This window comes from Prionailurus bengalensis, chromosome B1 (assembly GCF_016509475.1).
Source record: "Prionailurus bengalensis isolate Pbe53 chromosome B1, Fcat_Pben_1.1_paternal_pri, whole genome shotgun sequence".
NCBI lineage: Eukaryota > Metazoa > Chordata > Mammalia > Carnivora > Felidae > Prionailurus > Prionailurus bengalensis.
The window spans coordinates 105,225,728-105,242,324 of record NC_057344.1 but is presented as its reverse complement, the minus strand read 5'-3'; the positions used below and the strand labels follow the sequence as shown (position 1 = coordinate 105,242,324).

The 16,597-nt window shown below is 35.7% G+C and overlaps 1 protein-coding gene across 1 annotated transcript in view; it reads left to right on the top strand.

The window, feature by feature from the left end:
* The window catches only part of USP53 (ubiquitin specific peptidase 53), a 68,174-nt gene that overhangs the window by 42,867 nt on the left and 8,710 nt on the right, over positions 1-16,597 (top strand). Inside the window, 5 exon segments of the mRNA XM_043569528.1 lie at positions 4,696-4,858; positions 5,933-6,085; positions 7,556-7,702; positions 9,049-9,787; positions 11,093-11,169. Coding sequence (XP_043425463.1) covers positions 4,696-4,858; positions 5,933-6,085; positions 7,556-7,702; positions 9,049-9,787; positions 11,093-11,169 — 1,279 coding nt within the window.

Genomic DNA, 16,597 nt, shown 5'->3' with positions numbered 1-16,597 from the left:
AGACAGGGATGTCCACTCTCACCATTACTATTTAACATAGTACTGGAAATCCTAGCCACAGTAATAAGACACCAAGAAGAAAACGTCCAAATCAGCAATGAAGAAGTAGAACTTTCACTATTTGCAGATGATGTGATACTCTACATAGAAAACCCAAAGACTCCACCAAAAAATTGCCAGACACACAAATTCAGTAAAGTTGCAGGATATAAAATCAATGTACAGAAATCTGTTGCATTTCTATACACCAATAATGAAGCAACAGAAAGAGAAATCAGGGAATCAATCCTATTTACAATTGTACCAAAAACCATGAGATACCTATGAATAAACCTGACCAAAGAGGCGAAAGACCTGAAATTGAAGATGACACAAAGAAATGGAAAAACATCCTACGCTCATGGATTGGAAGAACAAATACTGTTAAATGTCTAGACTGCCCAAAGCAGTCTAAACATTTAATGCAATCCCTATCAAAAAACCGACAGCATTTTTCACAGAGCTAGGACAAACAATCCTAAAATTTATGTGGAACCACAAAAGACCCTGAATAGCCAACGCAACGTTGAAAAAGAAGCAGAGCTGAAGGCATCGTAATTCTGGAGTTCAAATTATATTACCAAGCTGCAGTGGTCAAAACAATATGGTACTGGCACAAAAGTAGACAAGTAGGTCAATGGAGCAGAATAGAAAACTCCAAAAGGAGTCCACAACTATGTGAGCAATTAATCTTCGACAAAGCAATAAAGAATATGCAATGGGAAATAGTGTCTTCAACAAATGGTATTTGGAAATTGGAACAACAACATGCAGAAGAATCAAACTGGACTACTTTTTTATACTGTACACAAAATGGATTAAATGTGAGGCTTGAAAACAAAAATCACACAGGAGAACACCTGAAACTAATATTACACTGTATGTTAGTTAGCTAACTGGAATTTAAACACTTAAAAAAATTAATTACATAAACTAAAGCACACACACATACACAAAATATGCTCACAATGCACATGTGACTTGCCTAGCCTTTTACTTGTGATACTAATTCAGAAACAGAAGGACAGAAAAACAAAAAATAAGCACTCTCAGACAAAGCTTTGACATGTAAAATTTAGCTTGAAGACTTCAGCATCCCTTTTCTTCACTTTTTCCCCAACCATGATGTGTGCCTGTTCCTGAGAGCTCTTCTCCCCTATGACTCCAAAACTCTTGAGGCTTTGCTCCAGAAAGAATTTAACGGGTTTACTTGCAGGATTGGTTTTGTTTGTTTTTGTTTTGTTTTTTGGCTCTATCAAAATATTTTTAGCAGCAAGGTCAAATAAAAGGAAAATTTGTGGTCTGGGGAGCCCTACAGAGAGCTCCTGAGGGTCACACAGTATTGTAGTTACTCACCTTATTTACCTTTAAAGAAAATCATGAGAAAAGTAAATCTGACCAAGGTTGTCTTAATGTCAGCAGAGGAAGTGTATAGTACTGTACAAGGACTTAGGAGGAGGACTGAAGGGCTCATTTAGCTGTGAGTGACTCTGCAACCCACAGTGACTCCTGGGTCTTTGAGTGTATCCATTGCGTAGTGCCCTTATGGCTCATGGGAATGCATTAGGGGCAATCTGGAAGGCTGGAGTGATAAGGTGAGAAGAGGGCTCACAGTATCTTTCTTGCCCCACAGTTAGGAGAATCCTCTCATGGGCCTTCCTTCTCCCCTGTGACATGATGTGCATTCTGTTTTACCTCATCAGCTCCTGAACCTTTCTAATACATCAGGACCTGAGTAGCCAGAGAATGTAGTGGAAGGCAAAGAGGTACTGACTGTAGAAAGAGAACAGGTGTGGAAAGATGAGAAGGGTGAGAGACCTGAGAGCCTTCCAGGTCTGAGTTTGTAAAACAGTGTCTTTTTGGAGTTTGGGATGAACGAGAATTTGGGGTCCCAGCCATAGGTATGAAGAAGGAAAGACAGCAAAATGAAAAAAGGAATTGCAAGATTTTTGTGTGCATGAATTATTGGCTATAATTGCTTTTTGGGATAACCAAAAAAAGGTTTAATTTACTTTCCTATTTAAAAAATCCTGGAACTAAAAAAAATCCATGGACTTGGTTCTAGAAGAGCCTGAGAGTGGAGAGTCATAGGAAGTTGTGTCTTCGCCCTTAAAAAAAAAGTGGTATTCAGTAAATTATTAGGTACAAAGAAAATAGACCTTCAGTTCACAATGAGGTTTGATTACTTACCTGTTAGAATAGCAAAATTGAAAAGACTGACCATACCAAGAGTTGGTGATGATGTGATCTCTCACAGAAGAATGATGGAAATGGAAAATGAACACTGTAGAAAACAGCTTATCAGTTTCTTATAAACTTAAACATGTAGTTACCATACAAACTAGTAATTCCACTCCTTTGAAAACATGTCCGCACAAAACTTGTACTTTAATGTTTATAGTAGTTTTGTTCATAATAACCAAAACTGGAAACAACTCACATGTCCATCCATAGGTGAGTGGATAAGCAAATTGTGGTATAAGCATTCAATGGAATATAATGCTCAACAGTAAAAAGTAATGAGCTATTTATTGATAGATGCAACAATGTGAAATCTGAAAAGCTGTATGTTAGAGAATGAGACATAAACAACTATGAGTCTTCTTATGTAAAATTCATGAAAAGGAAAAACAGAGTGATGGACAGTAAATCATCAGTTGCCAGTCACTGCAAAGAGGGTACAGGGAAGTTTTCTTTCTGGGGGGGGGGGGGGGAGATACATGATTGTATGTATACATTTGTCAGAATTCATTGGCTTGTATACTGTAACTGGGTAGTTTTGTTTCATGTAAAGTATACTCAATAAAGCCAATGAAAAATTTTTGGTGTTACTTTGCTCAAATTAGTTAGTACTTTGATATAGCAGTTTATTAACCAGTTCCACCTTGAGTCCATGTGTAGCAACGTTTTGACACTCTTACGTTCCATCCACATAGTTCAACTGGTCAAAATTTGAAGGAAGAATTGGGTATATAGTTACCTGTGAGTTTTATGTTTGTTTGGTTTTCAAACAAGTTCCTAGTTCCTCAAGTATCTCAGAATCCAGGGTAAGGATGGTAAACAGCTAAATATGTGTAGTTTGAAAAAGCTCCTCAGGAGTTTTTTTTTTAAAGATCCCTCCTTCCCTACAAAAGCCAGTATTCTAGAATGCTTTTCTTTTTATTCGGTTGGTTTTGTTTTTAAATGAAATTTATAGAGGTGTAATTTATAAAATTTATAGAGGTATAGAGGTACCCATTTTAAGTGTATAGTTGGGGGTGGGACAAGTGTGTACATACTTATGTAACCTACACAGTCGTTATATAGAGCACTTACATCACCCAGAAAATTCTGTTCTGTCCCTTTACTGTCAATACCCTGGGCCCGAGAAGAACACTGATTTCACTATAGATTAGTTTTGCTCATTCTACAGTTTTGTGAGAATGGTGTCTTACAGTCTCTGTGTTTGGCTTTCTTTACCAAGCATAATGTCTTTTAAGATTCATTTGTGTTAAAAAAAAGATTCATTCATGTTCTGTCTGTGCTTCATTTTTATTGTTGTGTTCCATTGTATGGCTATATAACACTTCATCTACTTACCTGCTGAAGTATGAATAGTTTTTGTGTGAACATAATTTTTTACCCCATTGCTCTTAGCTAATGCTCAGAAGTGGAATTTCTGGTTGGGATAAGTGTGTGTTAAACTTTACAAGGAACTGGCAAATTGATCGTCAAAGTGATTGTACCAGTTTACCTTCCCATTAAGCAGTGTGTAAGCGTTCCAGTTGCTCTGCATTCTCAGTAGCATTTTACGTTGTTAATCTTTAATGTTAGCCCTTTTAGTGAATGTATAACGTTAGCTCAGTGTGGTTTTAATTTGCATTTCCCTTATGATTAATAATGTTTTGAGTACATTTTTGTGTGCTTGTTGGCCATTCTTATATTTTTTTGGTGAAGTGTCTTCAGATGTTTTGCCCATTTTAAATGGGAGTATCTAACTAATTAAGGAATTGTAGAGATTCTTTGTGCTGCACACCAGTCCTTTATTAGATGTATGTGGCTTGGTTATTTATTTATTTTTTTCATTTTCTTAATGGTATCTTTCAAAGAGCAGAAGTTGTTAATTTATTTTGATGCGAAGCCCATTTTATCACTTTTCTTCTGTGGTATGTTTGATGTCCTAAGAGATCTTTAACTTCTCCAACGTTGTTAAGATTTTCTCTTTATTTTCTTCTGTAAGTTTTATGGTTTTTGTATGATTCATTCTGATTTAATTTTTGTGCTGTGCATGTGTAGTGGTATCAAAGTTCATTTTTTCATATGACCATCCCTTTGTTCTAGCACCACTGTTGAATAGACTCTTGTATTTCTCCATTAAATTGCCTTTAAATCTTTGTCAAAAGTCAATCAACCATGTATGTGGAAAAGCTTTTTAAAATTTGATAACCTAAATCTTGATATAGCGGGTGTACAATTTTACCCATCAATTTTTTAATGATAATGTTAAAAAATTTTTTATTTAGACTTGTTTAAAATAAAAGTGATCAGATAACATGATGAACAACTGAATTCTTAAAAAATTTTTAATATACAAATTAATTCAGTCTCTGCTATTTATGTAACACATTGATTAAAAGATTTTGTTTTGTTTTTCTTCATTGTGGTTTTTTTTTGAAGGTTGGAACTAGATGGAAGGATGTGGTCTCCAAGTGTATCCGATGCCACTTCCAGCCACTGCTTTTGTTTTACGCAAACCCAGATGGCACAGCAGTTTCTACTGAAGATGCACTTAGGCAGGTCATCAACTGGTCACATTATAAATCTGTTGCAGAAAATATGGGTAATTTTCAAAAGTTCTTTTCAGTGGTTTTTTTTAATAGTATCACAATCACACTAAAAATATTAATATACTGAAGATAAAATAAATTTTGAGGATAATTTCAAAATTTAGTTTCAGTAAAACAGAGTTCAGGAAAATTTTATTATTTTGAGTTAATCTTTATAAAGAAGGCTTTCCTCACCGATGGCCTCTAAAGCACCCTCAGGAGTTACCCACTTGTGTGGTCACACAAGCACGGAAGGGGATACTTGGCTGGAAGCTCTTTCTAACGGTGAATATTGAGATTTAAAGTGAGTCATACACAGGAAAAGTCCAAAGGAGCTAACGCCCATTTTTGGATACATTACAAAACATACAGAAATCATTTAAAAATGTCTCCTGGGATGCCTGGGTGGCCTAGTCGGTTAAATGTCTGACTCTTGATTTCAGCTCAGGTTGTGATCTCATGGTAGTGAGATCAAGCCCCGAGTTGGGCTCATGCTGAGCATGCTGAGCTTGGAGCCTGCTTAGGATTCTTGCAGTCCCTCTCTCTGCACTTCCCCAGCGCACACATGTTCTCTCAAATAATAATGATAATAATAAGGATGCATGGGTGGCTCAGTTGATTCAGTGTCTGACTCTTGATTTCGGCTCAGGTCATGATCTCATCATTTGTGGGTTCAAGCCCCAAGTGGGCTCCGTGCTATCAACACAGAGCCTACTTGGGATTCTCTTTCTCTCCCTCTCTCTCGCTGCCCTTACACTCTCCCCTCTCAAAAATAAATAAAATTAAAAAAAAAAAAAGTCTGGCAAATGTTCTCTTTAAAAATGTATATATATCAGTGTCAATCCTTTGAGTTTGTAAGTGATTGTCTACAGCATTAAAAATGATTCGGGGGGGAAAAAAAAGAAAATGATTCAGGGGTGCATGGTTCAGTCAGGGGAGCATGCACCTCTTGATCTCAGGGTTGTGAGTTCGAGCCCCACATTGGGTATAGAGATTACTTAAAAATAAAATCTATAAAGAAGTTTCAAACTTCACTTCTTCTGGTGGGGAGGAGGATGGGAATAATACATTTTTGTTTGTCTTTTAAGGATGTGAAAAGCCCATAATTTATAAGTCAGATAATTCAAAAGAGAATGGATTTGGTGATCAGGCAAAACAGAAAGAAATTCAGAAATTTCCAACAGATAATATTTCATCATTTAATCGGAACCACATTCAAACCAGTGGTGGTAGAGGGCCAGGTATGTGTTTTAAGTTATCATTTTTATATTGTCCCTGAGTAATTATGCTTCCCCCTTTCTCGTTTACTGAATCTGTAATTCCTGGTAAGTACCATACAGAAGGAGGGTGTTTAACTATTCTTGGCCATGAAGAGAAAATAACTAGATAACAACATTTTGTCTTTTAACTTAATGCATTTCTCTCAGACTTGTGGTTTTATCTGAACAATTGACTACTATTTGGGTTTCTCCATATATTGACGGCTGTAATAGGCTGGAGGCAATCTGGACTGTTACCAAAGAAAGTCATAATACGGCTTTTCCTTCTAGGAGTTAAATATTAACTTGGAGAGGAAAAACATGAGTTAATAATTTGGTTCATAGGCTAAAATTAAATTTACCATTAGTGAATATAGCAGTAGTTCAGAGTTATAGTTGTACTTTATATTTAACTTCATTTTTATTCAACTCTCTGTTGTTACATCATACCACAGATTTAATTTTCACAAACCAGGTTCTGTGACTTGGGTCCACAATGAGACATTGCCACATGGTGTGTGTAGTTATGGTTTAGAAATACATAAAACTTGAATTGGGTGGATGTTCAGGATGAATTTATAAGCAGCTTTAAAGTACATTAATGAAATAATGTCTATAAAAGTAACCCATTTAATCAAGGGTGGTAGGATCCCGAATTAACAGTTGTCATCAACAAAGAATTACAGGGATGCCTGAGTGGCTTGGTTGGTTAAGCATACAACTCTTGATTTCTACTTAAGTCATGATGTCACGGCCATGGGATTGAGCCCTGTGTCGGGTTCAGTGTGGAGCCTGCCTGGAATATTCTCTCTTTCTCTCTCTCTCATAAATAAATTAAAAAAAAACAAAAGGAATTACAGTAAATGGCTTTTAAAAGTTCTGAATGAGACCATCTTTTACCTTCTGTATTGGTCATACTCTTAGATTAAGCTGTTACCTATTTGTTAAAAGATAACTACTTGTAAGCCCCAAAACTGTATGTGATTACAAACACAAACATTGGACCAGACAACTTGGGTTCATAATCCTGGTTCTACATTTACAAGCTATGTGAACCTGGGAAAGTTTTTAACTTCTCTGTACCTCAGTTTCCTGATCCACAGTGGAGATAGTAATTGTACCCACCTCAAAGAATTAAATGAGTTAAGACTTAGAATGCTGTCTGACACATAGTGACCACTCAGTTATCTTTAGCTTTTAGTATTTCAATATAAGATCTCTTTACACAAGTTTTTAGGAGCTATATAAGAAGTTCTTAAAGCCAACAGGCATCTCCAGTGTCAGGATAAAAGCACATTGAGTTTTTTGGCTTAGGATAAAAATCAGTTCATTGTATACTTATTTTCTTTTTAATATATAACATGTTAAAAATTTTATATAGTTCAATTTGTACTTTTATTGAGCAATTTGAAAAATGATCTGTATCATTTATAAGAATGGTTTATTTTACAGTTAAGTCAAGTCACAATGATCAAAGGGAAAAAATAAAAGACATTTCCAGAGAATGTGCTTTAAAGGCCATTGAACAGAGAAACTTACTTTCGTCACAAAGGAAGGATTTGGAGAGGGGACCAAGAAAAGATTTGGGCCGACATAGAGGTAAGCTAAGAGCTTATAGTGTTCATTTGAGAAAAGGGGTTGCTAAAATCTTACTTTTAAACTAAATTTTGTAACCTTAATACAAATTAATATAATTTCTTTATTATTTATCATATATACTTATGTACATATTATGTTATATATCTTAGTATGATTTCTTTAATACACCTATTAAATCTATAAAAATAAATTCTGGAGTGTTCTTATTTAATTTTAGCCTGGAATACTTGTGGTTGTTTAGATGTTTTAACTTCCCTTGTAATTATAGATTCACTTCACCCATATGGTACATTCAAACAAGAAGGAAGGTTATAAAATTAAGTGAGGAGAGCTTCTTTTCTTGCAGCTCCTCACCTTTCTTCTGTTTCATCGTTAATAGTGTCCAGTTCATTATGAGCGTGCCTTACACTTTATGGTTTTATCCTCTTTTCGTTATGGACATGCCATTAACTTAAATGATACTGCTAGACTTTAAAAGTTGATTTGAGATTTTTGCTGCAGTGATATCCTTTTACATACACTTTTGTATACTTTTTTTATGTATAGCAATAGCATAAAATTCTTTCAGGAGAATGGCTGGGTTAAGGTATGTATGTTTATTCTTAATTTTGCTGGATGTGGCTCAATTGCTCTCCTAAAAGCCTGAGCCATTCTGCACTCTCACTGACATTGTTTGGATGTCTGTTTTTTCACACCCTCAGCAGCAGTTGGTTTAACAAACTTTTAAACCTTTACCAATATAAGAAGTAGAAAATACTCTTGTTGTTATGATTTTCATTAATTATGAATGAGACAAAATACTGTTTTTTGTTTTTTTGTTTTTTTTAACTTTTATTTTATTTTTGAGACAGAGAGAGACAGAGCATGAACGGGGGAGGGGCAGAGAGAGAGGGAGACACAGAATCGGAAGCAGGCTCAAGGCTCTGAGCCATCAGCCCAGAGCCCAATGCGGGGCTCGAACTCACGGACTGTGAGATTGTGACCTGAGCTGAAGTCGGACACTTAACCGACTGAGCCACCCAGGCGCCCCTAAAATACTGTTTTTTTAAAAAATATATTTAAATTAAATTACATTAAAGTATTTAAATTTTTTTTTTAGATCTTATGATCTACCTTAGAGATCATTTTTTAAAATCAATATATAACCACTTATAAATGCCTCTCATGAAGGATAGAGAATGAAAAAAAAACACTTTTTAACTTCAAACCTCTATGTGATATACTATAAATCTTATTTACTTATTACTGCTTAACATTTCTTTACAAACAAGGTGTTTGACTTGTGACTGAGAAATGTCTCTGAAGAGTACTCATTTGTATCTTCATTTGATTATTTATTTTTAAAGATTTGGTTGATGAAGACCTTCCACATTTCAAGTCTGGATCACCTCCTGCCCCAAATGGCTTTAGGCAATATGGAAATCCACATCTATATCATAGTCAAGGAAAAGGACCATATAAGCATGACCGAGTTGCCCATCAGAGTCGAGCTTCTGCACAAATACTGAGTTCAAGTAAATCCCAGATTCTTGCCCCAGGAGAGAAAGTTACTGGCAAAGTTAAGAGTGACAGTGGCACTGGATATGATACAGACAGCAGCCAAGATTCTAGGGATAAAGGAAGCAGTTACAGTGGCAGCAGTAAAAGCCGGAACCGAGGTTGGAAACCCATGAGGGAAACATTAAATGTTGATAGTATTTTTAATGAAAGTGAAAAAAGGCAACATAGTCCAAGACATAAATCAAATATCAGTAACAAACCTAAATGTAGCAAAGATCAGAGTTTTAACAATTGGCCAAAGGAGAACCCAAAGCAGAAATGTTTAATGACCATATACGAAGATGAAATGAAGCAGGAAATAGGAGGCAGGAGTTCCCTTGAATCAAATGGAAAAGGAGCAGAGAAAAATAAAGGCCTCAAAGAGACTAAAGTTTACGGTGACAATTGGCAGATGCAGAGGACTGAGTCTGGATACGAAAGTAGTGATCATGTCAGTAATGGATCTGCTAATTTGGATTCACCTGTTATCGATGGAAATGGTACAGTAATGGATATCAGTGGTGTTAAAGAAACAGCATCCTGCAGGTAATGCACAAATTAAATGAATGCTTTTCCCCCATCATTTTCTCTTGTTAATTATATGAAGTGATTTTCAAAGTCTGAGGTCAATAAAGTGTAATGGAAAGAGCTTGACTTTAGAATGAAGAAACCTGGGATATCACAAGTTATTTGATATTTCAGGTTTCTGTTTTTAATAGTTACCTCCTGATTCTGAAAATAACTTTATTTTTAGGAAATTTTAGAAGAGCAGAAATACATTATCATTGTTGCCACTGATAAGAATTAATATATACTACAGGTTTTCTTTTTTTTTTTAATTTTTTAATGTTTTTATTTATTTTTGAGACAGAGAGAGACAGAGCATGAACAGGGGAGGGGCAGAGAGAGAGGGAGACACAGAATCTGAAACAGGCTCCAGGCTCTGAGCTGTCAGCACAGAGCCTGACGCGGGGCTCAAACTCACAGACTGTGAGATCAGGACCTGAGCTGAGGTGGGATGCTTAACTGACTGAACCACCCAGGTGCCTCTATACTACAGGTTTTCCAGTGTAGATTTAAATTGGTTGCATCTCTGTCATCAAGCTAATTATTTAATTCTTCAATCTATTTAATGTTCATTATCCCATCTCTAACATCTATAACTCAGAAGTAGGGATATTTTCTACTTTCATAGCCAATTCCATGGAAGAGATATTTTTCCTTTAGCAAGTATAAAAGAATACAGCCAAATAACTAAGTTTGTGTTCAATTAATTCTGAATACATTTTTATGTTTCTGTTAGAAGCACATTTGCCCTTTCCTGTGTAACCTCTAAAACACATCCACAGCTTAAATGGTGGATTTCTTACATCAGTCTAGCCACAATTTCTGCTTTTAATCCAAGTAAAACATTTTAATTTGTTATTAGCTGGTGTTTTACCACATTTATTATTAAAAAGCCAGATTCACAAAAATCAACTGCTTGTATTATATTAAATAATCATTGCCATAAAGACTTAGGATGGCAGGGCAATTTCATAACACTTCTTGGAAAGGGGTAGCCTAGGGTAGTAGAAAGGTCAGGACTTTGTAACCAGATAGTCTTGGATTTTAAGTATTGGGCAAATTAATTTGACTTTGACAGCCTTAATCTTCTGTTGTAAAATGAGGATGATAGCTACTTTTAAGTGTTGCTGTGAGATGTAAATTAAATAATGTACATTAATCCCCTAGAACAGCACATGGCATATAATAATTCTTTAACTAGTATTATTTCCTTTTTCTTAGATTCTAACTAAAATAATCCACGATAGCTGATATACTTGGTGTGTGTTTTGTTCTGTTTTCTAGTGACCAGGTTAAAACAAGCAACCTAAATATAGAATATATCAACTGTTCCTCCCAACAGAGCAAAAACTACTTGGAAGGTAAAATTTTATTTAAATATATTGTAATAGTAGCTGTAAAGAATAAGTTGTGGTAATAAGAGTAAAGAAGCTAGGAACAGTGCTATTACTGGTAAGGTTATGAGTAATGAGCAAGTTGGGAGAATTCATGCTTGAAGGCTTTTAAAGGATGGGGATAGCTAGTTCAGGGACTGGGCCAATGTGTCAGTCAGGATAGGCTAAGCTCTAGGCTACACAGTGGTAACAACTTCAAGATCTCAGTGTGCCAGCACACATTTGTGTTTTGCTCATGATACATGACCAGTGGAGGTCAGTATGGAGTCCTTCCTAGAAGTCACTCAGGGTCCCAGGCTAATGAGACTACATCTCCACAGATGTTTCTCTGATCCTTGCAGTATTGTGGGGAGAGGAGATTGAAGGAGGACACAAGAATCACGCCTGAGCTCTTAAAACTTCAACCCAGAAATGATGAATGTACTTTCACTCACATCTTGGCCAAGGCATGTCTCACAGCCAAGCCTAATTTCAAAGAGGGTGGAAAAGAGCAGTCTTAATAGTGCCTGGAAGGTGAACTGAAATATGCATGAACAGTCCTGATGTCTACCACAGGAGTTGACAGGATAGAAAAATGGATAAACACCCTGTTAGAAAAGTTCAGTTTGGAAACAGTAATTATATTCATGGTGTGGGGCATTATTATAGGTGATCTGTGACTCATACATAGCCCAGAAACAAAATTAGATGTTTTGAATGTGTGTAGAATTCAGGTTGCTATTGAAAGGATATAGCTGAAGGATCTGGGGGAGAAGGATCAAGGAAAATGATAAGCAAGGGGATTATTCAGGTTGCAAAGACCATATTTTCAAATGTTAGAATTCAGAGGATTAGAAAAGGTAATTTTTCACAATAAAAAATAGCCATGAAGAACAAATTTTTAGTTTGTTTTTTAATCTTTATCATTCTTAAGGCTTTTGTGGAGATTATTTTAAGGTTACAGACATTGAATATGATGAAATGTTAAATTATGTTGTTTTTATCAAATGGTATAATATCAGAAGGAAACACTTATATTAAGGAAATAACCTTCCTTTCCTATATAAAATGTCTCGCCTGTTTAAAAATCTGATAAAAGTCTGGTAACCAAGTATTACAGGAAGCAGTAAAGGGTTGGCCAGAAATCAACAGCAGAAGTCGGTGAAATTGAACAATAAGTGCAAGTTCAGTACTTTTTACAAAATTATGCTTGCTTCCTGATAGTAATAAAAACACAAGGTCATAGAGATTGTGATGGTCAAGAATGTATTGCTGTAAGAGCTTTGTAGTGGGCTTCCCCATTTAATATCAAAGCGTATGTACATAACCTACATGAGAATATTTTTTTATTGTGGTAAAATACACATTACAGGTTTGCCATTCTAACCATTTTGAAGTGGCAGTTGAGTGGTAGTAAGAACGTTCACATTGCTGTGCGGCCATCACTACCATCCATCTCCAGAACTCTTTCAACTTCTCAAACTTAAATTCTTGTACTCAGTAAAAAGCTCTCCATTTCCCCCTCCCTCCCAACCCCCAGCAACCACCATTCTCTATCTCTATGAATTTGACTACTCTGGGTACCCCAGATAAGTGGAATCATACAGTATTTGTTTGTGTGTGTGTGTGTGTGTGTGTGTGTGTGTGTGTGTGTGTGTGACTGGCTTATTTCACTTAACATAATGTCTTTGAAGTTCATCCATGTTGTGGCACGTGTCAAAATTTTATTTCTTTTTAAAGGCTGAATAATTATACATTGTATAACACAACACATTTTGTTTATCCATTCATCTATTGATGGACATTTGGGTTGTTTCTATCTTTTGGGTATAGTGAGTAATGCTCCTGTGAACATTGGTGTACAAATATCTGAGAATTCCTGCTTTCAGTTCTTTTGAGTATGTACCAAGAAGTGCAATTGCTGGATTCTTTGGTAATTATGTGTTGTTGTTGTGGTTTGGTTTCTTTTTTTGAGGAACCACCACACTGTTTTCAACAGCAGCTGCACCATTTTACATTCCCACCAGCCATGCACAAGGGTCCCAACTTCTCTATATTTCACCAACATTTGTTGTTCTCTGGGGTTTTGTTTTGTTTTGTTTTGATAATTACCATCACTAATGGGTATGAAGTAGGTTTCTTATTGTGGTTTTATGTAACCCACTTATTTAACTACATAAATTGTATTATGTTAAAATTATTTCTTATTTAACAAACTTCAGGGTCTACGAGAGTTCTCTCACCTGGTCTTTGCCTTGAGGATCTTTGTTAATGCCCCTGCCCATGGTGTCTCTATGGATTCCCCTTCCCTACTCTTTGAGAACATGTTAAAATAGTATAGGTGTTTTTTCCCCAAGCTAAACACATTCCCTGTGTGGATTTTTGTTTTAAGTAAGGCACAGTTTAATTTAATTCTTTGTGATTTGGTATGATTTCCTTGGCTTTGTCCTATTTCTTTATAAAATGGGGGCACACTTACAGTATTGACCTAAAGAATTGCTTTCTGTTATATGCTATAAGACTTAGAAAGTTAAGGAGCTTTAGAAATTTTTTACTTTCTTATTTATGATATTTAAGTCAGTTTTTAATATTAGCCTGTACAAGTTTATTTGATGTTAGAGAACCAAGAATCTACAGTAGTGCCATGCCATAGTAATTATTTCATTGATGTTTTTTCATTGACAAAGATACATAGATTTCTCTGCCTATGTCATGGTTTTTGCTGCCTAAAGCTATTGTCCAGATACACTGTTGGAATTTCACAGTGCCATTTAGATTATTTTAGCTGCTCTTTTAAAATGGGTCACTAATCAGGAGAATTTCAAATGCCTTAAATTACATTCAAGACAGAAGAAATTATATGTTCACATGGTCAGGAGAAAGTATCACATTGGAAGTATACAGGTAGTTTAGTGTATGCAAGGCTGAGTGCATGTGTGGAAGTTGTCAGATGACAGATAGAGGGTAGATAGAAGCCAAATCATGATGAAACTTTTATGCTATTTTTAAATTCTACAGTAAGTGGAAAGGCAGCAGAGGACAAGAAGAGTAATATACTCCAGTCTGCATTTTAGAAAGCCTCTGGTGGCAATGTAGAGGGTGAGTTCGGAGCAGTGGGAGAAAAATTAGATGACTACTTTAACAGCCTGGAGTGAAAGGGTGAGGGCATAAACTAAGACAGTACCAGTCTCAGAAGAGAAGATTTGAGTTTGTAAGAATTTGTAGACAATGGAGTCAGCTTTTATGACAGATGTACAAAAGGGAGGAAAAGGAGGAAGCTGTATTTGGGACTTACATAAATAGTTACACCACTTACCAAATCAAAGAATATAGAAAGAAGAAACAACTTTCAGGGGATGAAAGGAGATGCCCAATGTATTTTGGGATTGTTTTGTTTATCATCTGGGTTAAATAGATGTATTAGCCAGTTAGGGACATATGTCTACAATTTAGGAGAGATTATGTACTGGGTAACCAGCCACATATATGGGAGTTGACATCACTCAGGAAAACTGGAGATTTCAGAGCAAAAAGTAGAGGAAAAAAGTTGGGGTTTGCTAAGAGAGATGAACTAAGGATAGAGAGAAGGAGCAACTTTGGGAAAGTATGGGGAAGAGCTAAAGGTATGAGAAAATACAGGACATAAGATTATCACAGGGAAACCAGGAAAATGGGGAGCTTCAAGAAGACAAGTGGTGACAAATTAAGCAAAATAAGGATTAAAAAGCACAGGTTTGATTTAGCGGTAAGTCATTAGTGAAAGAGTAAAAAGCAGTGTTAGAAGGACATTCGAAATAGAAGCAAGCTGAGGTAGGACTGGAGTATTATTGAGAAATAAAGGGCCATGATGTTTCTAACTTAAAATGGCTCAGGGGTGCCTGGGTGGCTCAGTTGGTTAAGCATCTGATTTCAGCTCAGGTCATGATCTCGCGGTTTGTGAGTTCAAGCCCCACGTTGGGCTCTGTGCTGACAGCTCAGAGCCTAGAGCCTGCTTCAGATTCTGTGTCTCCCTCTCTCTCTGCCCTTACCCCACTTGTGCTCTGTCTCTCTCTATCAAAAATAAATAAATGTAAAAAAAAAATTGCTCAGAAAAAAATGGAGCAAAATGTTAATAGGTGAATCTGGGTAAAGATATACAGGTATTCTTTGCACTAGTTTTAATCTTTCAATTTTTCTGGACTTTTTGACATTTTCAAATAAAACGTCTTAAGAAATTACAGTAGAATAATAAGTTAATAAAAGAGAAGTAAAGAAATGGATTTAGCACATGTCTCTCCAGACCTTTGCTGTGAATAGCGAAGAAGCAGTACCTAGAGGAGAAAGATGAAACCAAGAGCTTAGTTTTGCATTTAGGTTATGGAGGGTAAGGAACTAATGATGTACAGAGGAAGAAAAAGGTGTGAAGATAAGAATAGAACAGAACAGTAATTGGTGGAATAAGATCTCTGGAGGCAGAGTGGAAAAAGAAACAAAGAAGGTAAAGAAACAGGCCACTTAAAAGTTTTGTGATTTTTCCAAAGTATTCAAATTTTATTTACAAAATTTTTGTTTTATTGTAAATCAGATCATTGATTGGATTATTGCTCTTGAATGTGTTTAGGCTTTGTAATAGTAGTGCTCATGTTATATTTTGAAATCTCCCTATACAACAAGAGTGAAGATTACATTGTCTAGACCAGCAGTTTGGTTTTATTGCTACCTAAGCCTGTTTTAAACCAGGGTCATCTTTTCAGATGAAGTATATATTTTGATTTCTTGACTATTGGGCTTTTTAAAAATATAGTATCAAAATTAGCATTATTAGTTCAAACCTTGGTGTTGTCTTCTGTGCCAAGTGTAAAAATTGAACTATTTTGGTTTGCAAAGGACCTGGAGCCAAAATTCCCAGTAAAGACACATGGATGTCTAGGTCAGCAGAAGAGAAAAATAACACATCTATTTTTAAGTTAGTTGGAATTCTGAAGTCAAACCACTTGGTTGAATGCCTGCCATAGTGACATGAAAATTTCAAACATATTTATAAGACCTCTGCTGCCTCCTGCTGTCTGTTGTACATACTTTAATAGTAAAGAGTTCTTTAAGAATTAAGTATTTTTTCTGGTGTTTGTGAATAATAAACTTGAAATTAGGGTAAGAAGTAAACATTCTGAAGTTAAAATCAAAATGAGTAGAAAATTATAATGTAACTTCAACTTTCTAATTTTTCAAGTCCAAAAAATTATCAGTTCTTTTTGACATTACCTTTTTTTTTCCCTAAATAATCATAAAGTAGCTGCTGAAGAGAGAGGCTGTTTTTGAGCCTCAGCAATCTGTCAGGCTTACAAGCAACTAACACTCCCTGGGATCAATGATACTGCCTTTTATTTTTAAGATTTTATTAGTGTGGCACTTGTTAAAGTTGAAATAGGTCAAGAGG